This window comes from Clytia hemisphaerica, unplaced genomic scaffold (assembly GCF_902728285.1).
Source record: "Clytia hemisphaerica strain Z4C2 unplaced genomic scaffold, Clytia hemisphaerica genome assembly, whole genome shotgun sequence".
Lineage (NCBI taxonomy): Eukaryota > Metazoa > Cnidaria > Hydrozoa > Leptothecata > Clytiidae > Clytia > Clytia hemisphaerica.
Genome location: NW_027104435.1, coordinates 13257 through 36915, shown reverse-complemented (window position 1 = coordinate 36915; position 23659 = coordinate 13257). Strand labels below are relative to the sequence as shown.

At 35.3% G+C, this 23659-nt stretch overlaps 1 protein-coding gene and 1 long non-coding RNA gene across 2 annotated transcripts; one reads left to right on the top strand and one right to left on the bottom strand.

Moving 5' to 3' along the window:
• Positions 1-4885: 4885 nt before the first annotated feature.
• Positions 4886-17071, top strand: LOC136820782 (mitogen-activated protein kinase kinase kinase 10-like). Its single transcript, XM_067077011.1, has 8 exons — positions 4886-5928; positions 10379-10556; positions 11244-11392; positions 12674-12990; positions 13355-13469; positions 13693-13809; positions 14398-14631; positions 15267-17071. Exons 1-8 carry the CDS (start codon positions 5160-5162, stop codon positions 16331-16333), a joined length of 2946 nt encoding a protein of 981 aa, XP_066933112.1. The 5' UTR covers positions 4886-5159; the 3' UTR covers positions 16334-17071.
• A 3815-nt stretch (positions 17072-20886) lies between these two features.
• LOC136820787 (uncharacterized) lies at positions 20887-22593 on the bottom strand. The gene is made up of 2 exons (XR_010848640.1): positions 22515-22593; positions 20887-21704 (listed from the first exon to the last, which is right to left on the bottom strand). It is a non-coding gene; the product is annotated as an uncharacterized lncRNA (long non-coding RNA).
• Between the last annotated feature and the right edge of the window lie 1066 nt (positions 22594-23659).

The following is a 23659-nucleotide window of genomic DNA, read 5'->3' as shown; positions in this document are numbered from 1 at the left end:
CGTGAAAATTTGTTAAGATTCTAGGTAAGATTCACAATCGTTATCAACGAGGGTCTTTTTACGGTTATAAAGAGATTCATGACAAACATACAAACACACCACCTTTTTTCGTAATCATGTGATCTGATTGATGTAAATTTATAACCCGTGAAGAATTAGGAAGCTTTTTTTGTTTACATTTCTCGCTTGCTTCATCCTTTTTACACCAGTTTCTGTGATGCAAATAATTTAAAATTGAAATTAAGTTCTTGAATTAAGCATTTAAAATCTTCAAAGTTTTTGAAATACTTCTGATATTTATATTAAGTATGGAAAATTTTTGATCTGCTGTGTGAGCTTGATTAGTCTCACTACGGTCAAAAAAGAAGTTTCAAGAGAAAATTTTCATAAAAGTTGGTCTGGATCTTCGAATTCTAAGAGTTAGTACTTGGTTTTTCAAAAGAGAAATGAAAAAGTCTCCATTGTGATTTTCGGAAAAATTCGAAGAAAAAAAATAATTTAGAGAAATTAACTAAAATTAGCGAGATGGGTCTAAAGTCATGATATGACTGTGTAGACACTTTAGCAAACTTACCACTTTCCCTTGCTTGCATTTCTCTGAATAGTCCCTTTCGAATTAAATTAGTTTCATCTGAGAAGTCCTCGTTAATATAATGGTTAGTGTTTTTAAGTTTTCTTGTGTTTTGTAGAATAAGTTCCTTCTGTTTCCATGCTTCAAGTTTGAAAATTATTGTCCTTGTTTTCCCGTTCTCGAGTGTGTCAATGAGGTGAATTTTCTGGTCTGTAAAATTTATCAAATTTAGCGATTTTCATAATGAAGGGTATTGAGCTAAAAATTAAACGTATAAACAAGTTCAGAATATTGTGTAATTGATTAATTGCGAAAATATAACCTTTTAACTGAAGTTTAGGGCAAACTCTTTTGTTAAAACTGTCAAAAAACTCGAGTAAACGACCACTGAAGTAATCCCAAATTGCTGTTTATCAAAAAAAAGCAACGACTCGGCCGAGAGTTAAGGGTCAAAAAACAAACTGTTTAGGTGGTCTGCACAGGGCACCTGATCTAGGGTCGGGGCTAATTTTATTGCTTAAATATTTTCTTCAGGAAGTTATTTTGTCCAAGGAAATTTCGAAGTCCAGACTTTGATCTCCTGTTATTCGAGATAGGGACCATGAAAAAATAGCCCCGACCCACGGTTCGGTCCGCAATTTATCTGGCTTTCAAGAAAATCTAAAATGGCTTTTTTATAGCCAATACAATCGCTGCATTTGCAGGTTTAGTGGGCCCCATTCACTGACCTTTATATACCCTGGACAAAGCTTCTCAATCTCAGCCAAGCAAAATCTTTGATCGGAGTTTTTTGAAAATTGGTACCCTAATGTCGGCACTACTCGATAGCGGTGTAAATGCATCGAGAGCGCTAGGTCTACTTTTCCTCAAATTCTTTTGATGATGTAGCGGCGTTAGACGTTAATTTTTAACATTGCAATGGCTTCTCCTTGGGTACCAATTCTAAAAAAACTCCAATCAAAGATGGCAGATATTGTTTGGTCCAGGGTTATATAAAGGTCAGTGGCCCCATTACTCTGCTAAAGAAAATTCATTGGATTCGAGAAAACATCAAAATTACAGACCAGACAAAAAATTACGTAATGCCCTCTACAAGCCACTGTGATTGGCTGATCGGTAAAAAGCCGTGAGATCTGATTGGCGTAGAAAAAAGTGAATTCTTTTAAAGAAGGAGGCGGGGAAGAAAAAACAGGCGAAATGTCCCAAAGTGAACTTCAAAAATCAAGAAACTTGCAAAAATTGAAAGGAAAGAAATGAATTTTATTCTTCTTTATTCTATTCTTCATAGGACAGGGATGTATCTAAACTAGAAGGACTAGATATCAGATTTAGAACAACGAGACAAGGTGACTTTTTGATACACAATGCACAATATATTTTAAACTTTTTGTTGCTCAGACATAAAAAATTCAGAAAAAAATGACTCCAAAACCATCTGAAATCCATTTTTTCTACATCCTGAAGAAAAAAAAAGAATATAAATAAATCTAATATAAATCAAGATTTGTGTCATCAATCCTTAACCTTAGAGATAAAGAAAATACTTTCAGTGAGACAGGGATGGTTAGCATAAAATACCCATCTTTTACTTCCATTCTCTTTAAAGACCATAATAGCATATAACATGGCATTTTAATCTACATTCTGCCAGAACAGGGATATTAGAAAATGAAAGAGCCTTAGCTCATATGTAGGGAAATTAGATATCTAAAGTGAAGAGAGTGAAGGGGGTTTAGCATTTGCCAGCAAATAATAATGAGCTGTGTCAGGCTGGATTCTCCATGAATTTCGACCAATTTTGAGGTGGTAGAAGTTTCACAACTCCTTCTTCAGATGACAGTGAGACAATTCTCTTGTTCTTGTCATCTGCGTCTTGAATAATATCAAGAATCCACAATTAATAAAAGTTAACTAACCTTTGTTTTATTGCAAGTTGAGCTCCAGCACGCATTTCAAATTCAAAAACATCTCAAAACGAAGAAAGTTCGGTTTTTTCTTCTTCCCATCTTCTTCGTTCTTAAATTGCACTAACATCATCATCATCATTGACAACACCAAAAAAAATCTAAAGCTTTTTGGAGAATAAAATAAAGAATTGTAAACAACAAAGAAGTGAATAAAAATGAAAACTGAAGCTATAACTCTGGGCAAAAATAATGCCCTTCCAATAAACTTGTGCATCCTTTCCAAAATACAGTTGAAATTACTAAGAAGTGTTTCCTGATTATAAATCATAATTCTTTGAAAGAAAATACATTTTGACTCTGTTTAATGAAAAGAATACCGGTATGCAACATTTAGAAAAAGAAAATATCAGAGTCCTTCCCATCTCAGAAAAAAATATTTCAATGATTTCGAAAGATCGAGTGACAAATAACATTTTCCAGACTGTCCAGATTGAACGTACTTACTAAAATAAATTGTTTCTAAACATTCGAAAACATTTGCGCGCTCGTGTGAACACTAAAAAACATTCGATTTTCAAAGCGCTGTTTACATTTGAAAATTCGAATGTATTTTCGGCGTAAAGCTCTGTTTAGACTTAAACACGGAAAAAACTACAGACTCGCAAAATTCACCTCATTGATTTCCTCGAGTTCTCTTTTTTCCCCATCCTGTGCGCCCTTTCAATATTGATTTCTTCTTGAATACCCATTACATTCTTTAATAAACTTTTCACTTTTTCCTCGCATTCATCCCACGTCTCATTGTCGCTCTCCTTTATCCCATCCACTCTTAAATTGTTGCGTCTGTTACGGTCTTCCAATGTTCTCATTTTATTTTTAAAGTAATCCCTTTCTTGTTTGGCAAAGTAGTTACAATCTCTAAAGTTATTCACTTGTTGTTGGAGGTTATTGGACCATTGCTTGTCGAGATCCGATACTTTCTTATCGATTAGGTCTTGCGTGAATTCCAAAGACTGTTCAATTTCGGTAATTTTCAAATCCTGGCTCTTGACCTGTTGCTCCACGTTTGATATTCTCTTTCCAATATCTTCGATAGATTTATTTATTTATCACTCTGTGAAAAGCCCAAGAAAAGACTTCAGAGAGTTGACGATTTAACTTCGTTACTTTTTACAGTGTATGGCCCTCAAAACGTCTAACCAAATTTAAATTAAGCTTCAACATGTCTAGTTCCTTTCCAAAAGATAATTCTTTTTAAATAAAGGTTTTTGTATGATTTTTATTCAGTCAAACAAGTTGAGTCACATTTTTCTAATGACCCCCAAACTCCAAAACGTAGGTTTGCAACTTTACTTTAGCGATTTTTTTAGATCTCTTTGAAATATGATCAGAAATGTGATTTAGAGGGTTTTGGACATAAATTTGTTTGATAAAATTTTTACAGTATACCCTTGGTTGTTAAAACGTAGGTTTCGGGCCCCCAGAACGTAGGTCTAGTGTTAAAATCAAATGATGAAGCCCATCGGTAACAGAGAGAAAAACCATGAACATATTTTTTTGTTTTCCCTAAAATTTATGACCTTATTTACGGCGAAGAAAAAGCATTTTGAAATTTTTTTTTGCACTTCTGGTGTATCTTTAACTGAACTAAAGTAAAATTAAATTCTCGGTAAATTTTTGTAAAAGCTTCTTTGTCTCAAAATCGTAAAAATAGTGGCTTTTTTATCCCAATTTTTCGTACAAAAAAAGTCATAGCTTTTGATACATAAATTCAGAAAATTTTTCCGAAAAATTTTAGATAGTTCCATCTTTTGCAGACAATTTAAAAAACAATTGAAACAAAAATTTCCCAGACAGATTTTTTATAATATTTTCACGCATTATAAAAACTCAAGTGAAAAAGCCCATTCACGCGCTCACATCACGCAAACCGCTGGGGATGCCTACGAACGTTCGAATGCTACAACCTTCGAATCGTACAAAAACATGTAGAAATTAAAAATAGAAGCCGTGGTGGGCAAGAAAAACAGCAGAAATAAAAAGCAAGGTATCAAATTAAACTTTTTATAAAAATTTAAAGGTTCTGTTTAAATTTGATTTCCTTGGCGAAAGTTTCTGAAATGGGATTGACAATTTAGTCTGATGAAAATTGAATGAATTCGCGACAAAAATTTCCCCGTGAAAATTCGAAAGTGTGGAAAACAGAATGCGGTGTTAAAAAAGAACCGGTAATTCGGAATAGGGGAGAGGAGAGTGAAAGTGTCGCCATCTTGGAAAGGAAAGTACGTGCAAAATATAAAGGAGATAAAAAAGTCTAGGCAGTGTAGCTGAAGGTGTTCATTAGCGCCATCATATTCTGCAGCTCAAGAATTTAAAAATCTTCGAGTATGAGAACAGTGGAACATACAGAAATAGATACAAAATAGAAACTCATTAGTTCATAAGACCCATTATACAATAAATTTGAATTATTGGAAAAGATTATGCTTATGATGTGTAACAATATTTGAGATTTCATAGAAATACGCTATCATCAGTATTTCAGGATTATAAGATGTGTTTTTGTTGTGAATGTTTTTAACTTGGATTCGCCGGTAGATTCGCCGAAATTTTATCTTCAATGATTCTGATATTTGCTCACCTTCAACTCACATTCGATACAAGATTTTGGCCTGCAAATCATGCAGCCTGAATCTTCTGCTGTGGATGGCACAAATACTGAAGATGGAAACGTTACACACGAAAATGAACAACGAAAAGTTGAATATGCTACTGTCATTTACTATTATATGGCAAAGGAGGATGATGAGCTCAATTTGCAAGTCGGTGATATTATAGAAGTTGTTTCTAAAGATAAATCTGATAGTGGTGATGATGGTTGGTGGTATGGGAAAAAGCTGGGAGACACAGAATGTCGTGTATTTCCTGCAAATTATGTTATTCTTGAAAATCAGAACAAAAGTCTAATACAAAAACATAGCTCATTTAGGACTCCAATCGATAATCGTAGGATACCTGAAATAGATTTTGATACTCTTGATCTTAAACAATTGATTGGTGTAGGAGGTTTTGGAAGAGTTTGGAGAGCATTATGGGGAAGGGAGGAGGAGGGAAAACATATAAGACAAGAATGTGCTGTTAAAGTTGCACGTATAGATGCTGGAGATGATCCAGAAGTTGCGGTTGCTAATGTTGAAAAAGAAGCTAGAATGTTTACAATGCTGTCTCATCCAAACATTGTTGCTTTATTGGCTGTATGTAGGAAACCACCAAATTTATGCTTAGTAATGGAATTTGCTGCTGGTGGTGCTTTAAATAGACTTTTAGGAGCAAGGAAGCTCCCACCTGAAGTTTTACTGGACTGGGCATTACAAATTGCCAAAGGGATGCAGTATCTACATAATGAGGCTTTTCTTCAAGTTATCCATAGAGATCTAAAATCTAGTAATAGTAAGTGTTTTTTTTAATATTTGAATACTTCAGTATCAGTTGATATGCCATAAAGACGTTTTGACTCCAAAAGTAAAAACATTGCGTAACAACTCTTACTTACCGTAAGTCGGTCTAATATCGACATCCCCAATTCATGTTGCCATTAGAACAACTTATGTTACTCGTATACGCACAGATACGCATTGTATAATCTTAGTGACAGGATAACCTGAAAGCAGGTCAATAGACCTTTTGCTAGACGGGATGTCATGTTGGACAATTAAAAACTCAAGCCTAACTCTAGCATAAATCAAATTTTTAATTGGTGTTGTTTCCCACAAATCTATTGAAATGTGGAGTTCTTTCAATTTGTGTCTTATTATGTCAACATATCAGGTAAAGTGCGGTGATATAGTGGTCATAGATGTTTCGGCGGACACAACGGTCTTTTGAATAACTAATTACTCCACAGCAGTTACCTAGAGACAAGATAATTTATCATGTTTTTATTGCCTGAGGGAAAGTAATGGATGTGGAGTAATTAGTTATTCAAAAGACTGTTGCATTCGCCAAAACATCTATTGCTGCACAAATTACTGAGGTTCGATTCCCACTTACAGCGGTTTATTTGGCAAGTGGGTGAACCTTTGTGAGGGGAATTGGGTAGTCAGTCCAAGGTGCTGACAGGGCACTCATTGAAAGCGTCTATAGTCGCGAAAATGGGCCTCAAAGCCTCCTGAGGCTTAACCGATAGGCAATTGATCTACTATCAAGCTATCATGCTGCTAAGAATATTGTAATGTTTTTGCTGCTAATTGTAGGAGAAACTGTTTTAATGGTATTGTTTATTTTTTGATGAATCACAATTATAAAATAGCCCAAAATTATCCCCGGAAGATCTTTGGGTTTTCTTCTGGGAATTTCCCAGCAGTCAGGGATTCTGATCTTCAGAATTAGCAGAGGGATGTCAATATTAGTAAATTATATATTAGGAGTCAAAGGTAAAAAATCTTCCATTTGAGAGACTGACCTTTTCCCCTTTTTTGACGTTTTTGTTACCCTATGAAGGACTAATTTTCAAAAATTTCAGCAAAATTTTTAGCCAAAATTTTCAAACTTTATAACCCTAGTCGATTTTACCCTTCCAGATTTAAGGTTTTTGTATATACCCCTTTGGCAGACTTTTAAGAGATTTAAAAAAATACCCTTATGGCTTGCACATACCAGACACCAATCTTACCTACTTTCCAAAAAGAATCAAAAAGGGTATCAAACTATGAAACTTTTCATTGAAATTGTTTTGAATGTTTTCTTATTGGCTCTTTTTTATATTAATTGATATAAAACAAGCTCAGATCGTTCGGGTTGTTATACTTCTTTAAATAGTGAAAGCTTATTCTGTAGGATTGCCTTTTTTGACATCTTTCTGGACTTTTCAAATAGTGAACTTCAACTTTAAAAACTTGCAAAAACTTTTGAACCACTGAAACAAATTCAAAAGTTCTGAAAATCAAAAATTCAGATAATTATGGACATGGTTGCCAATCAAACCCTTATTCTTTTTGTTTGTTATCCGGTGAACCTTAATCAGATTACACAACCACAACCATTAGAAGGCGCTGTGGTATAGTGGTCATTGACCTTGGTTGCTGCACAGGCGACTGAGGTTCGATTCCCACTCGCAGTGGTTCACTTGGCAAGTGAATGAACCTTCGCCCGGGTCAACCCATGCCATGTGAGGGGAATTGGGTAGTCAGTCCAAGGTGCTGACGGGGCGCTAATTGAAAGCGTCTATAGTTGCGAAAATGGACCTTAAAGCCTCCTGTGACTCAACCAAATAGAAATAGAAACTGCCCAATGCTAACCAAGCTCTTCTTACACTAATCTTTATAGCTACGACTGAATTTTCATTTAGTTCTTATTTTTTTTTTGGAAATGAAGCTGGGAGTTTTTGAAAATCAGGAAGTTCAGGGATTAAGGTCTTAAGAAATTGAATACTAGGGTCACCTTTTGATAGATGCATTTTGAGATTAAGCATCATTCCACAAGGAAATTTTGTGCAGGAACTCAGCTTGGACATTAACATCAAATGTTAAATCTAGGCTGAATTAGGATCCTAACCTAAGAATACTTTAAGAATATTTTCGGATGATTCTGCCCCAAAAGTTAAAAATATCCATCATGAAATGATGCGATTTTTACGCCATTCTTATAAAAGAAAGCGTGCTTCCAATCAACAGTCAGAATCTCAGAGAACCCAATGTCAAATTTTGTTTTTCATTTTCAATTCTTTTCATTCCTTCAAAAAACTACTCTATAAACTTAGAAGTACGTAGAACAAAAATCAAAATACAAAAGTCTGAATGCAAATCAAAATTCTGTGATCGTTCATCTTTTTCCTGCGAAATCAGTAATAGTATATAATTCTGTTGGAGGTTGCTATTAATCTCAAAGTTTTTAATTGACAGATCTGTAATATTAAAATAATTTTCTGTAAACTAAGTTGAGTAGAACTAATTTTTGTGGTGTGAGGTTGGTGTTTTTTACAGAACTGGTTTTTACTATTATAAAAGCCCATTTTTTCATTTTCCTTGGGCTTTTTTAAATTTTGACGAAATTGTCTTTCATTGACTATGTTTTCTACTTTACAATACTATTTAAATTGATTTCAGATGTTTCAAGGCAATTTATGAGGGAACATCAGAACATTCTAACAATCTCGAAAAGCCAAGGATCCAAAGTTAGGAGGGGCCTCAATTATTTCTGTGAAAGTAAAAAAAGAAAATCTGAAAGTCAGAAAATGTAGCCATGAGAATACTCTACAAAGAATGGCATACATTACCCTCTATTTGATTCCCATTATTTCTTAAATCGTGATCAATTTCTAAATACATGTGTGCTGAATGGTCTAAAATTGACAAAAACCCCTGAGGAGAGAGTGCTTTTTCTTTTTTAAGGCGAGGGAGACTTAAAAAAAAACCACGGAAGAAGAAGATTGTCACTCAATGTCGCATTGTTTTTTTTCTTATTATTACTCTGAAAGGAGAAACTCAGCCAATTTACAATTTACATTATTTTTATTAACTCTGGACAAAAAACAGTTTGAAGGCCTAAAATAGTATGGGTATAACTGAAATTTATTTTCAATATGTTCTACAAGATCGTATTCAAGCCTGCTCTGGCGAGAAGGTCCAAACTGGAGTCAGATTGTGAAGTGGGTGAACCATACTCAAAATACACTAACTATATACACTAACACACATGGAGTAATTTCTTATGTGGGAAAAAGTAAACAAAGTCTGAGCATTTTCTCAGCTATAATCTGAGAAGTGAAATAAAGGGGCTATATTTGAAGAGTAAAACACTCTAAATTGTCAACAAACAAAAATGGGTTTGTGGTCTTTCCTAAAATCAATCTAGAAATGTACATTCATAGTAATGCAAGAGTTACAAGCTACCTAATTATGTTGAAAAGTTCTAGAGCAATAATCTGCTTTTTTGCTCAATTTCGTGGGTATTATATGCAGTTCTCCTCTTCAGATTTCTCGTGTGACATCTAAAGGGCATTCATTATTTTTTGAAATGAGGTAAAGAACCTCTCTAGCTGGTTGTCTAACATTTCCTATCAGTTTGTAAATGATTGATGCTAGGAGTGTAAGATGGGATTCACTGCTCATCAAAGTTGCATGTTTTGATAAAAGTTTGATGTTCTTTCAAACCACAAGGATAAACATTCTTTTACCACAAAAAAATACCTTTTTGACATTTTACTGAAATTCTTTTGTCAAACTTTCTGTCCAATTTTTTTTTGATAGGTTAATTTGTCCACTGCCAATTTTAGTACTGAGCCCTATTTTTCTTCCCATTGAAAACCCCGAATTCTTAAGTAATACTCATAGTCCATGTCTTGAACCAAAGTTTTAACTAAGTAAAGTACTGTCATAACCGTTTCATTTAGCATTTTTCTCATTTCAAAGCTTTGTATCTACTTGGTGTAAGGAATTGTGTCTCAAAAGTTTTTCTCATTTGTCTCGATTACTTTTCTTCGACCCAGTTTCCAGACATCCTTTTTAGAGATTGTAAAAAGTATTCTGAAGGCATAATTATGAGGAAAAATCCATAAGAGGATAATCTTGATCAGAAGTTCTATCTGAAAGATTTTCTTGGTTAAGTTTCTCTATTTTGTTATCTATGCTATCAGAAGGAAGGATATCGAACTTTACGTCTTCCCAATCAAAATCTTCTTTAAATATCGAAAAAGTTTTCAGCCTGCGTACCTTTCGAATAGCAGGATTGTTTCCGTTACCCACACCTTCTTTGGTTGACACTATGTATTTTTCAGTGCCAATCTGAGCTCGTTACTATATTTCTTTGAACATTAAAATTCGCAACATTCTGAAAAGCTGTTTGTTATAGAAATTTTACGTTGCTATAAAAAATAATAAACACGTCTTTTTTCTTATCTTAGTTTTGATCAGTCAAATCATCGATGATAATTTGGGGCGAAGTGTACTGAAGATCACCGATTTCGGTCTAGCCCGTGAGACGAATCACACGACAAAAATGAGTACTGCCGGTACTTATCCTTGGATGGCACCCGAAGTTATTCGTAGTTCCATGTTCTCAAAGGCTAGTGACGTTTGGAGGTAATTTTAGTTTAAAAATCTCCTTTACTTGGGAAAATGAATAAATTGTCCCTTTATCACCCTGGAAGTTTCAAAACGGAGCGAAGGGACCTTTTTCCGGTCAAGGTCCTTACTCTCATTATTGATATTAGAAAGTTTGTGTATACTGGTTTATATAGGTTTGAACGAATTTTGTCAGGGTTTTTTAGTCGAGGCAATAAAAACTGTTTACATTAAAAATGGTCTCATCCAGCATCCCTAAAATGTCCTGTAGAAGTGATTGCGCAATGTTATGATTCTATTTTACTTTTTGTTAGATCTTAGGTTTTAATTTCTTCGAAGTTTTTTAGAAATGCTCTAAGATGGGGGAATTTGTTATACAAACAGATACAACCATTGACATTGGCATGCCTAAAAACCCTCAATCAAGCAATACCCGCAATTCTCTTTTTTTTACCGAATGATACTACCACTCGATATGGGTCGATTGAATACAATATGCTGCCCATTATAAAAGACGACGACCCGCATCGAATAGTAGTACCGTTCTATTAAATCAAGATTTTGGTTTTTTGAAGTTTAGAAACTCTGTCCAGAATGTATTATCACAAGTCAAAACTTTTTTAGAAACGTATAAGTATTGATCCAGTATTAATATACAAATCGTTGTTATGAACACATTTTGAAATAATTTCTCCTTATTTTCAGTTACGGTGTTGTTTTATGGGAGGTGCTGACAAGTCAAGTACCCTACCATGGTATCGAGAATCTAGCGGTCGCTTATGGCGTGGCCATGAATAAGTTGACATTGCCAATCCCGACCACGTGTCCGCACGGGTTCGCTTTACTAATGGGAGGTAAGATAATATCCCTTTGATCACGTTATATACGTTGACCATGTTTTCCACGTTGCTGGTTTACTTTAAGGGAGCTTAAACTTGGCGAGAACTAATGAAGCAAAAATCCTATGAAAAATCAACTTGGCAAAAAATTTATTTTAACGAGAAAGCGATTTCTTTAATATTGGCGATAAATATAAGGGATATCTTTAAAGAAATCATTAAAATACTTTGGTAAGAGCTATTTTTGGCAATTTTTTTTCATAAAGATTAGTTCCCTCATTGGTTGCTATTACAGTTTTAGAATTTTGGGACTACAAAATAATTTCCTCGAAATGATTTTAAGAACAAAATGTGTTCCGCAAATGTAAAAAGATTTGAAATTTTTAATCAGTAGTTTCATGATGTCTTGCCCTTTCAATAAGACTGTTTTACGTTGGTAGGACGTGGGTAGGCAATGACTTGGCATCAACCTATGATTTTATAACAAATAGATTGAGCTAATATCAGATTTTTCTCGACTCTCCTTTTCACAATTGCTGCTGTGAAGATTTCCCTTAGATCTATATTATTTGAAATCTACCCGGTTTCTGGTGAGTTTTTTATATTGTATTTTGCTACTATGTTTGTGTGAAAAGCAGTGTACCGTCATTCTTCTAATTTAATCCGTCCTCTAATTAGTACGAATTAATTATTTTGGCAAAATGAAATAATTTATCTAACTCTAATTATTAGTACGAGTCCATGATCACGAATTTCTGATTTTCCTCTAATTTAGTACGATAAAGGTCAAATTTTCCTCTAATTATAGTACGAATAGTAAAAATAAACGAATTGATTTCATTTTCAAAACGGTCAATGCAAAACTTTACAGTCAAATGAGAGAGAAAGTTCTCAAGGAACTGGAAACTTTTGAAGAAAAGAGAAAAGTTGGTCAAAATAAGAGTTTGAAAGAGAAAGAAAAAATAAATAAAAAGTACCAAAAAGTGTGTTTTTAATTTTTCAACCCCTAATTTAATACGATTTGATATCTCTTTTACTCTAATTATTAGTACGACAATCAACGTCAATTTCCAAGGTATTTTATTTCCTCTTATTATTAGTACGACCCCTTCAAAATAATTATTTTTTCCGGAGGATTAAATTAGAAGAATGACGGTATGACACGTCACACGTCTACACACAATATAATGGGAAGATAAACCAAAACACTCACTTTAGCCGGCAATAACGGCCCTCTGTATCAAACCGTGGAAGGCCTGATGTATTTTTACATTATTTTTCCATTAATTATTTCAGACTGTTGGAAGCCAGATCCTCACGACCGACCACGATTTCCGAATATTTTACAATCCCTCGAACGTATCGCTCGATCAGACTTTCCGCGAACGGCCGTTGACTCGTTTCGTTCGCTTCAGGATAAATGGAAAGGTGAAATTGAGCGCATCTTTGAGGAGTTGAAGGAAAAAGAGAAAGAGATTTCAAGTCGTGAAGAGGAGCTGGTCAAAATCGAAATTGACCAGCGTAGGTTGGAAGAACATTTGAAATCGAAAGAATTAGAATTACAAGAAAGAGAAAGGATATTACTGGAAAGGGAGATTGTAATTGCTGTTCAGGTAAACTTTGCCAAATTCCCTTGAAAGTTTTCTCCAAAGTGCGCGTTTTCCTTGGAACATTTCTCGATGATAGGAGAAGAATCTCTCGAATCGTATACAAACGTAAATCTCAGTTCCAAGCCACGATAAACTTCGATAATGAATATGAGAATACTTCCTCATTGACGGTCTTGGATCACGAGATTTACATTTGGCTTTATTTCGTGGTAATCAAGGCCACGATAAACTGGGTCGATAAACTTATTTTTATTTAGATTAATCGGAACATGAAATTTTGTCGTACACCTTCCGTTTTGTACTAGGCGTCTCTAGATTTAACCTGTGAAAAACTCGTTCGTTTCATTCTTCTTTTCTTCTTTTACAGACGCAACATAGCAATATGCCAGAGCCTGAACGCAAACCACGAGGAAAGAATAAAAAAGGAAAGAAGTTTCGGAAATATCTAACGTCTGGTAAAACCAATATCAGCGCCCCAACAGGTATTATTGCTCGCCGTCATCTGTCATATCTTTTATGTTTTTCTCAACACAAATGTAATGGGGGTTGGTCAAGTTTTTTGCCACTTCCACCCGGGAGATAAGCTTCCGGGAGATTCGTCTGCTCTTTATGAGATATTAAGAGTCCGAAAGTACATAGACCTAGATATCCTTCTTCCTGTGATCTGTATCTTGTTTCATTATGACACCTCTCCCCATAACACAGGTTTCAAACATCGATATACGGTAACCACAACTCCAACAGATGGCGGTGAAGGTCCCATTGGTGAATTGGTCAACCCTCCCAAGTCTCCTGGTCCACAAAGGCTGCGATTATTGTCACGTAAGTTTTTTTGTAATCTTTAAAAGGATTCTTTTTTTGTTTTCAATCGGAGAAAATTGTTGTTTATAGTTTCTTGCCAACTTCTTCCTTCGCTTTGGACAAAAATAGGTAGAAAGTCGAAAGTCTAAGGTCATGGCTTTTCCTTTGGTCGTCAATGCAATGACTTCTATCAATCTTTTTCAAGTAAAGATTTTTGAAACTAAGCACCAATTTTCCGTCAATCTTCTCCCGTCTCTTGTATTGAAAGTTGGCTGTCAAATAGATTTATTTAACTTTTTCAAGGAAAACTTTTTACTCCATTAATTAGTGGTATTTGATTTGGTATCAGTAGAATTCTAACTAATATTATTTCAAAGCCTAACCATTACCCGGTCGTAACGATAGAAGTCTCTTAGAACCGTTCATTTTCTCGAGCAGTGCAGTAGAGTAGATACTTTAATCTTTAATCGGAAAATCGAAATTTCATTATTTGTGGAAAAGGCAAAAATTCGCGAAAACGCAAAATTTTATCTTATGAAAATTAATCCGATTAAAGGAAATTCAAGAAGTTGACAAAATGTTCTTCTCATTTTTCTCTTACACTCTTAGTGGAACAGCAGAAAATATCAGAGAAGAAAGTCAAAACATGGGGTCCTAACTCAACACCCTACAAGAAGAACAAAGGGCGGAAAGAGAGGGCGAACTTTGATAGAATGAACTCCAATGAGAATTCGATGCATAAAAATACACGGTCTTCATCCTTCCCGAACCTGCACCGGATTAATGATCGGATGAACCGACCGGAAACTTCCGATCCGAATATTGCAGCCAAAGATCCTTTATGTGAGTATTGTGTCTGAACCTCTGATACATGATACTATTCATGATGCGATCTTATTTTGAATCCAAATCCAACTAGCTACCGTTTCTTCGGCTGTAACAATCTTTGAAATTTCGAGGTTTTAAATGGTATTTTCGAAGTCTCGCCGATAAACACAGATATCTAATTTAACTACAATTGATTTGCAATTTGTTGAAGAGGGTACGCGCCGTTCATTTCTTTCATCTTTATCCATTTATGTAAACGTCTAATTCTGTTGCATGTTTTATATAAGCATAACGCTTATAAGCATATGAAGGCTCAGATTTGTAGAATTCCTAAGCATAACATACCACTGCTCCCAAATCTGAACAAATTTTTCAAAATTTCTAAAATTTCACTAAAACTTGGCTCGGGGTGAATTATAAGCATGATTCATAAGCATAAGCAATGCCTGGATGCTTTGAGAAATTAAGCATACACGAGCCTGACCAAGGGGCATACACTTGCTTATAAAAGAAAACATGTTCGCTTTCACAATTCTAACAAGCTTTATAAGATATGACGCTCTTCAGGCGTTTCTGGCTTGATCTATTTTTTATAGTTCTAGTTTTCGAAGATTTGTTAACCGATCTTTAATTTTTGACTTTTTCTTTAGTTGACAGTTTACCTCCTGGACAATTTCCTACGGATGCTAGTCCCTTATCACCGTCTAGGCCTCGAGTTCGTTATTTAGCCATCTGTCAGGCGGGTATACTGGCAGCTGCTATTTGTGGCATTGACCTCACAGATGCATGGGACCCAGAGGCGGAACTTAATCTAGAGAAGAAGGAAAAGAAAGATAGCGTTGGGAGCAGAGAGACTGTCTCCCTGTCTAACACACCGATCGGCAACCGGCGTAAAAACCATAACGGTGGTCACCGGTCAACTTCAACATCGGAATTCGGCACATACCGCAGGCGGCGTGACGATGACTTTGAATACATGAATGATAGTAATATAAACCTAGTAAACAGTACCAACAATAAATCATACGAACTCTCTAGTACGTCCGATATCTCGACGGCTTACACAAATACCACACCCTCATTCTCACACTCGACTAGTCTACCATACAATGATACTTATTCGGAGCAAGACACTATACATTTCCGCGGTGATATGTACTCACAGCCGTCCGCCAACGCCGCCCAGGCGCGTTTCAGGCGTGTCTCGTCAGAAAACCAAGTAGAAGTGCGCCAACAGCAGTCTAAATCCGCGTCTCCGATAAGGAGGGTACCACAACCTGCTTCTGATCAATTCGATTCGAAACCACAACGACCAAAAACTTTAAACGTCACACCTGATCATAAGGTCGCTGTGACGACGCAACAAGAACAATCTTCTCAACAGTTTCAACGATTTAATGTTTCAAAAGCCAACAATACGGTGGTGTATCCACAAACTTTTCATGCGTTTACTAATTCGAACACCTCTTCGTCTTCACAGAGCCCTGCGTCAACTCCTGGCTCACCGAAACCTGTAGGTAGATTACCAATGTTAAAAGATATCGATAGGATTGATAACGTCAGTTCTATGCCAGCTCGAATACATCAATATCCAGGCGGTGGGACGGCGAACAGTAATCGACCGCGCGCCCAGAGCGCGTTTAATCAACCGGCTGTTATAAACAACCAATCAGGTTCTTCGCAGCCGTCAACGCCCAAACACATTGCTTTTATATGACGAGAAATCTTTCGCAAACTGTCGATCATTTTAAATTTTTCTTCATGTTTGTCGATTGGTATTGGTGTTGTGAATTACTGTTGAGTAATACTAATACTTGTGCAATAGAATTTTATTATTATAATTATATTATTGACATTACATTATAGATTTATAACTGTTCAAATTTTTCCGATTTGTTGAAAAAGGCCTTTGTAAGCCGATTGGGGTAGCTCTTGGTTTTTTTCGAACACGACTTTCGTTATTTTCCGAAGCCTTCAGTGAATTCAAAAAAATGAAAGGCCTTTCGTGGGCCATCCCTCTAATATAACGCCCCTTAATCAAGCCCTACATGAACATGATGAGCTATATGAAAAGTCAGTTTTGCTCGTAAAGCAATTTTCATCCTCCCTGGTAAATTAAACGCATATGTGATATAGCGATGAATTCTAAGTAGAAGTTTTGCATTGCATGTTCTGTGTACACAGTTTTTTATATAAGAAGAACCAAGAATGATAAGAAATAACTCTTCAGATCAAATTTGTTGCTGAAAGTGATTCTCTTAAAACCTTTTACAAAGGTTCTTATGAAAATAATTCTTATATAAAAAGCTGTGGAAACTACTTTCTGAAGTACTTCAGTGGAATACTCGTGAAATTGTATCTTTTCAGTTTTTATTTGTCTGTTTTTTTTTATTTTTTACACTGGAAATAAATTAATTTTTATTACTTCAAACAAATATACCTTTTGTCAAAATGACTTCTATTTTTTTCTATTTTCTATTTTGTTTGGTCAAAAGGATATTGACTCCATACACGCTTTTTTTTATAAGAATAGTTTACTGACGAGGGTCAAGTATTCTTAAGAAATTGCCAAAATTGAGGATGAAATAGTTTGAATGTATTTTTAGAAGTTTTTTACACCTTGCAACATGCTCCATCCCACCAACCTGAAACGCTTTCTCGTGTCTCCACCACATTTTTCCTTCTACCAATAAAAGTGAAATCTGACTTTCGTCCCCATTGTCCGAGGGACAAAATCAGCGTGTCTTTTGGGTATTTCCCTTACTTTTTGTCCCATGAAACAATAAAATAAACCATGAGACGCGATTCTAAAAGCCAATTTTTTCGCCGCACATACCGTCAGTTGGTAAACCCACTGCCCCCTCCCCCGGATTGTTCTGCTTCAAAAGTTTCAGATAACATCTAACTCTAAAAAAAAGTTTTTTCTGTTAACCAAATAACAAAATGACTATTACTATCAAAATCTGTGAAACTCACCCTAGAGGGTATTCTCAGGGCATTCTTACGAGTTGGCCGATAGGCAACTTTAAGCTTTCTCCAGCAAAAAAAAAGTGAAGCAAAAATTTGACATTTTAATTGTTTTCAGAGCGCGAGATTAGGCGGCAAACGCTATTTCGCATCTCTCAAACCAGTGAAATTGCTTGTTGTCACGTGATTTCTTTGGTAGGAAATCCTACCAAAACTTGCTTCACTTTTCGATAAAGGCCGCAAATCTAGCCCTTCGGGCTTTACAGATCTGTGGCTGTACCTTCATAACTTGATTGGGGTAAAATCTAACTAGTCATAGCTTTCACTAAATGCCCCCACATAAAGATCATGTCAAGCACTTATAAAGCTTTAATGCATTAAAGATTAAAACATTAAAAAAATAATCAGGAATAATTCAGAAGCAGCCACCGACCTAAAATTTGCAAATATCTGTTCTGATTTGCCAGCAGGAAGGATTTCCCCAAAATTAAGAACAGTTCCTCGTTTTCCAGGGGAGAAATTTTTACTTCAGAACATATTTTTCCAGCTAGGATGTAAAAAAACTTCCGGAACAGGTACGAAATTACCAGGCGATTGATTTTATGCGAGTTAACTGTTCTTATTTACCAGGGCTGACCAAATCTTTAATAAGAACAGATCACTAAATTCCAGCTCGACATTGAAGGACTTTTAAGAACAGAAACTTAATTTCCAGCTAACAGTTGACAGTTTAAATATCTGTGCGAACAGATCGACAATTTCCAGATGGTCTATAGATGGAGAATTTTCAGCTGTCACTCCAGGCAACCACATTCAGAAGGAAAAGAACAGATCTCAAAGACTTTTTGACTTTTTTGAAATTCCCTCAGAACAGATAGAAATTTCTTAGACACCTTATTTCTTGGATATCAAACTATTTTTTCATAAGAACAGATCATATTTTTCCAGCTGGTCCCAATCTTCAGTAGAACAGACCACTTTTTTCTAGCAGACTTTTTTCTTTAGTTTTGCTAAGAACAGACCGCCATATCCAGCTGGAACGTGCCTTCAGAACAGATATTTTGAAGTCCCCCTTCGGTGGATGCTTTCGATAATTGATTGATTTAATTATTGATTGATTGGTTGGTTGATTGATTGATTGAGGCATTTGCTTGAAAAAAAAAATATTCCATTAAAACAAAATACTTGAAGAATTCTCAGCTTGATAATTCAATAAAATTTAAGGAAAAGCTGGAAAAGCTTCTCAAAAATATATTTCAAAATTTATGGTATCATTAGCTTACAGGTTTTCACATCTCCTGTTTGTTTTTTTCTCCTAGTTTCTTTCTTACAACAATATATATCGTGATTATTATTCACTAAATAGACCTTTTCTGATAGTGCCACAGACATCTTAGATTGTAGGCAAAATATATAGTGGTGAATAAATCAACAAGGTAACCAATCAGAAATAGCTTGTTTTTTCATTGGCTAATATATTTCAACAATTTTCTATTGTAACTTTGCCTATTAAACAATAGTCAAGAGGATACTGCGTATGAAATTTATCAAAAAGTTCTGCGCCATCTTAAATAGGGTGAAATAGAATATGGCGCGCCAAAGCGGAAATAAATACTATCTTTTTAAAACAATACTATCTTCGTTTAAAACATACTATCTTTGTTGTAAACATACTATCTTCGTTTAAAACATACTATCTTTTTTAAAACATACTTTTTTTTGCTTAAAAAATACTATTTTCGTTTAAAACATAGTATCTTTAAAAAATAATACTATTTTTACTATCTTTCATACTATCTTTTTAAAACAATACTATCTTTGTTGTAAACATACTATCTTCGTTTAAAAAATACCCCGGGGGGGGGTACTAGGGCAAGATGGGTTACGGGGATGCTCCGCTGGTCAGGGTACCTTTTTTAACCTCCACAAGTCCCAGGTAGGGTCGCAAAAACACCAAAATAGAAAAATTAGTCCCTCGTAGGGTGCCTATTTTTGGAAAATTTGTGGAAAAAGTAGAAAATTTGAGAACATTTTGGAATTTCAGTCCCATTCAGGGTCACTTTTTTCGCAAATTTCGAGTCCCACGTAGGGTCCATTTTTCGAACCTCAGCGGAGCACCCCCGTCGGTCGACAATGGTAGTACCCCCCCCCGGAAAAATACTATCTTTTAAAAAAATACTATCTTTTTAAAAAATACTATCTTTTTTCGAATATAGGTTGCCTCGATTATTCAAATTTGTGTAACTTTCATTTTGAGGGGCGTGTATTACACGGGCGTTGGTTGTTCGTGTTTATTTTATATGGCCTCATCCGCCCACATGTTTTCTGATGATTTCTACTAACTTTTCTATATTTCAAACTTTCTCCAAATATCGACCCGACCGGGATTCGAACCCACCAAATGAAGGAATCTCTGATCAGAAACCCAGCGAGCTATCCGTTGAGCCACACTCGCACAGCAGAATACAAAATTTGTAAATACTTATAGAATGACAAAAAAGACGGGGGTAATGTTATTGTAATATGGGTAAAAGTACCCCTTTTTTAACCTGACTGAAATTCGAGCCGTTACTAGCAACCTTGCGGGGCCCAAGGCGCCGAGTATGCACCCGGCACAGTGACAAGCCGTTACTAGCAACCCTGACCCTACCTAACTGATAATAACAGAACCCCCGTCTAAATGGAACCACCATACCCCCGTCTAAACGTTTCCGCAGACGGAAAAAATTTTCGCCTTGGTAGTCATTTACAATCTACCCGACACCCCAGCATGGTCCCGCCGTCCCACCATGCGCGGGTCATGCATGCAAACTTTAAAATGAGGAGCGAGGCAAGACGTGCCAACCTCGTTTCCAGACTGTTTTCGAAAAGATAGTATGTTTTAAAAAAGATAGTATCGTTTTAAAATAGATAGTATTGTTTAAAAAAAGATAGTATCATTACAAAAGATAGTATGTTTTTAAACGAAGATAGTATGTTTTAAACGAGAATAGTATTTTTTCAAACGGAAATAGTATTTTTTCAACGAAAATAGTATTTTTTGAACGAAAATAGTATGTTTTAATCGAAAATAGTATTTTAAAACTAGCAATTAGCTTTCGCTATGATGCTCCCGATGACAGGCATTTGAAAGTGATTGATTGAAATTCAGAAAAGGCGAAATGCCGTGTTTATTTTTGTCAGAAATACAGTGATATTGCAAAGTATTCAATTTTTCTCAGCCATAGCTTGCACTAAACATGCCCCCTTTAATAGATACCTTATAAAGCTTGAATTACAAAGCTTTTCATGTTTTATAGGCAGAGTCTTGGAATAATCTTCAGGAAATATTTAGAATGACTTTCTTCTCAAAAGCATTTTCTTTGAAACAACAATAACAAAAATAAAAATAACAAACATATCAAAACATGAATTTATAATTTCCAAGACTATATTTTGACAATGATATAATTTTCAGCTAAGTTGTTGTCTATATCGTAATGTAATATTGTTTTGTAAAGAATACAGTGGATACAGAAGCATTCCAAAACCAAAATGATTCAAAATACAACCAAACAACAGGAACATAACATGAAATATCCTTCAGGAATTTCTCCAACAAAAGGAGTGTTAATTTCAAGTTTGTGTACCATCAACTGCTCTAAAATGGGATTACTTGAGATAACATGGGACATACTGCTTTCTGGTCAGCTTTTTCTCTCTATCGTCACATCCTCTTCAACAACAAACATATCCATGTTTCTTGGACAGTACAAAAAAGATGATTCTGTGGAGGTTCGGTTAAAATGATTGCTGTTTTGGTGTCCCATTGCACAAACATTGCACAGCTCCATTAAAAACGCAGACAATTCATTCCAATTCTTGTTCAACATTTTGAAGTCAAAACTCTCTTGTCATTAAAATGTTATGTTAAAATGAAGTTTGATGATTGGTTGAACAACTGCTATCTTTGAGCAAACCCAGCGTATTTGAAGCAGCGATTCAGACCTCGTAAAAACATATAATGTCAATCTGGCTTTAAAGCAGTTGACGGTACATCCAACGTGTAAAACTACTTTAATGGTTTAAATATGGTATTTGTCATGGTGAATGAACGAAGGCTGGAAGGCAAAACCATAAAGCTGAAATAGGAATAGAGAAGAAGAAACTGTCAATAGATAATTTGTAATAAATATCCAGGTGATGTCAATCAGACTGTTTGATTACCGTGAAAAAGGGTAATCACATAGCTGTCATAGACTCCCGCATGTCAACGATTTCTCCCGCGTGAAGAAAATTCTGCCAAATCTCCCGCATTTTTGGGATTGTCTCCCGCACCTCCCGCATTTCCAAAAATTTTCTGATTTTGGAAAAACCAAACGGCGAAATTTCTGGATTTTGAAAGATCGGAACGAAAAATTCCCCAATTTCCTGAAAAAAATTTCCAATAAAACCGGATTTTACAAGAAAATTTCCCCGATTTCCCGATTTTCCGATTTTGAAAAATCGGATTATCGGGGAAAATTTTTCCGACTTGGAGCTCTCCCGCATTTTTGTGAGGCGAAGTTGACAGCTATGTAATCACTGGAGGGAAACTGGTATCGCCTCCAAATAGTAGAGCTTTCTGGTAATAAAATTGTAAAAATTCAAAAGTCAAAAACATTTAATTCACATTTTAGCTTAGACAAAGTGCAGACCAAGAAAGGTCTGCAGTTTGGAGGCAATGTAAAGTTTCCCTCAAATGATGCAAATTACCCTTTTTCACGGGTACCAATCTAATCTAACATTATCAAACGATAGGTGTTAGATTACCACAACCAAATCGAACAGTCACAAAACTAAAAGATTCTGGTAAAGTTGAATTATGTTCGAACGACCCTGCCGATTCCCCGGACTCCAGGGATTTTCTTGTTGCGTGTCCGAGGATTTTAACATTACTTTTTGAGACTTACCCCGGACTGAACGCGTGGTCTGCGAGACGTACTTAAACAATTGGGCGATCACACATGGGTGTCAATTTCACTATCCCTATTCTGCCCTCTTTCATGATACGAGTTCTAGTTCTAGTTCTAGTTATGTATTTGCATAAGACAATTAAGCCTAATCTCGCAAATTCTACGTAAAAATTACAAAAATGAAAATATTTTAAATGTGCTGTCAGCAATAAATATATTAAAATATAAGTTTAATAGTTATGTATAAAAGTTTGTTTATTTAAAATCTAATATAAATAAATAAATGTATGTAAATATAAAAAAGCTAAAATATAAAATGATCTTAATGCCGAAATCTTAAATTTTAAGCAGACAGATTTGAGTTGATTAGCTTGCATGGTAGATTAGTGTGGAAAAGTGTGAGAATTTATTCAAAAACTAGCAAAAGGATTTGAGTAAGTAGTTTAGTGTAAGTTTTATCTATCTTAGTGATTTTGTAAGAGTTTAAATTCCTAAAGTTAAATTTTCATCTATTTCTTTTTTAAATTCGTTTTCATCAACAAGGTTTGCAACATTTGATGGCAGTTTATTCCAGTACTGTACGGTGGAGGGAAAGAAAGATGATGAATAGCACTTAACTCTCCCTTGAATCGGTTGGAATTTCACATTACAACAGCGTTGCCTCTTTGGGTGGGTTTTTAAGTCAACAAACTTTTTACCGGATGTAATATCGTGTAGCATCTTAATTTTTGATTTGTATCTCCTACCTTCAAGGGTTTCAAGGTCCAAAGGCTTTCTGAGGGATTCTGGGCTGACTTCATAACTCCACTCATTGGCTATCCAGCGTATTGATTTTCGTTGAATCATTTCAATTTGGTGAATTAAAGATTGATTATCTACTGGATCCCATACCGTACTTGCGTATTCCACCAATGGTCTTATGAATATTTTATAGCATGTTAGTCGCGTGTTTTTGTCAGTCCATGACAAATTTCGTTGTAAAAACATTCTGGTGTTGGTTGCTTTTGATGTAACGCAGTTTATGTGGTTATTCCATGTTAGGTTCTTTGAGATGGTGATACCAAGGTACTTTGCTTTGTCAACAGTTTTTAGTGTTTGACCATGAATATTATATTCTGAGTCAATGATATTTCTCTTGTTGG

Bases quoted from the DNA above. Each gene is read 5' to 3' on its own strand.
- LOC136820782 (XM_067077011.1), top strand. From the start codon at position 5,160: ATGCAGCCTGAATCTTCTGCTGTGGATGGCACAAATACTGAAGATGGA. The intron at 10,557-11,243 runs GTAATTTTAGTT...CCTTATTTTCAG, and splicing joins AAGGCTAGTGACGTTTGGAG to TTACGGTGTTGTTTTATGGG. The intron at 14,632-15,266 runs GTGAGTATTGTG...CTTTTTCTTTAG, and splicing joins TGCAGCCAAAGATCCTTTAT to TTGACAGTTTACCTCCTGGA.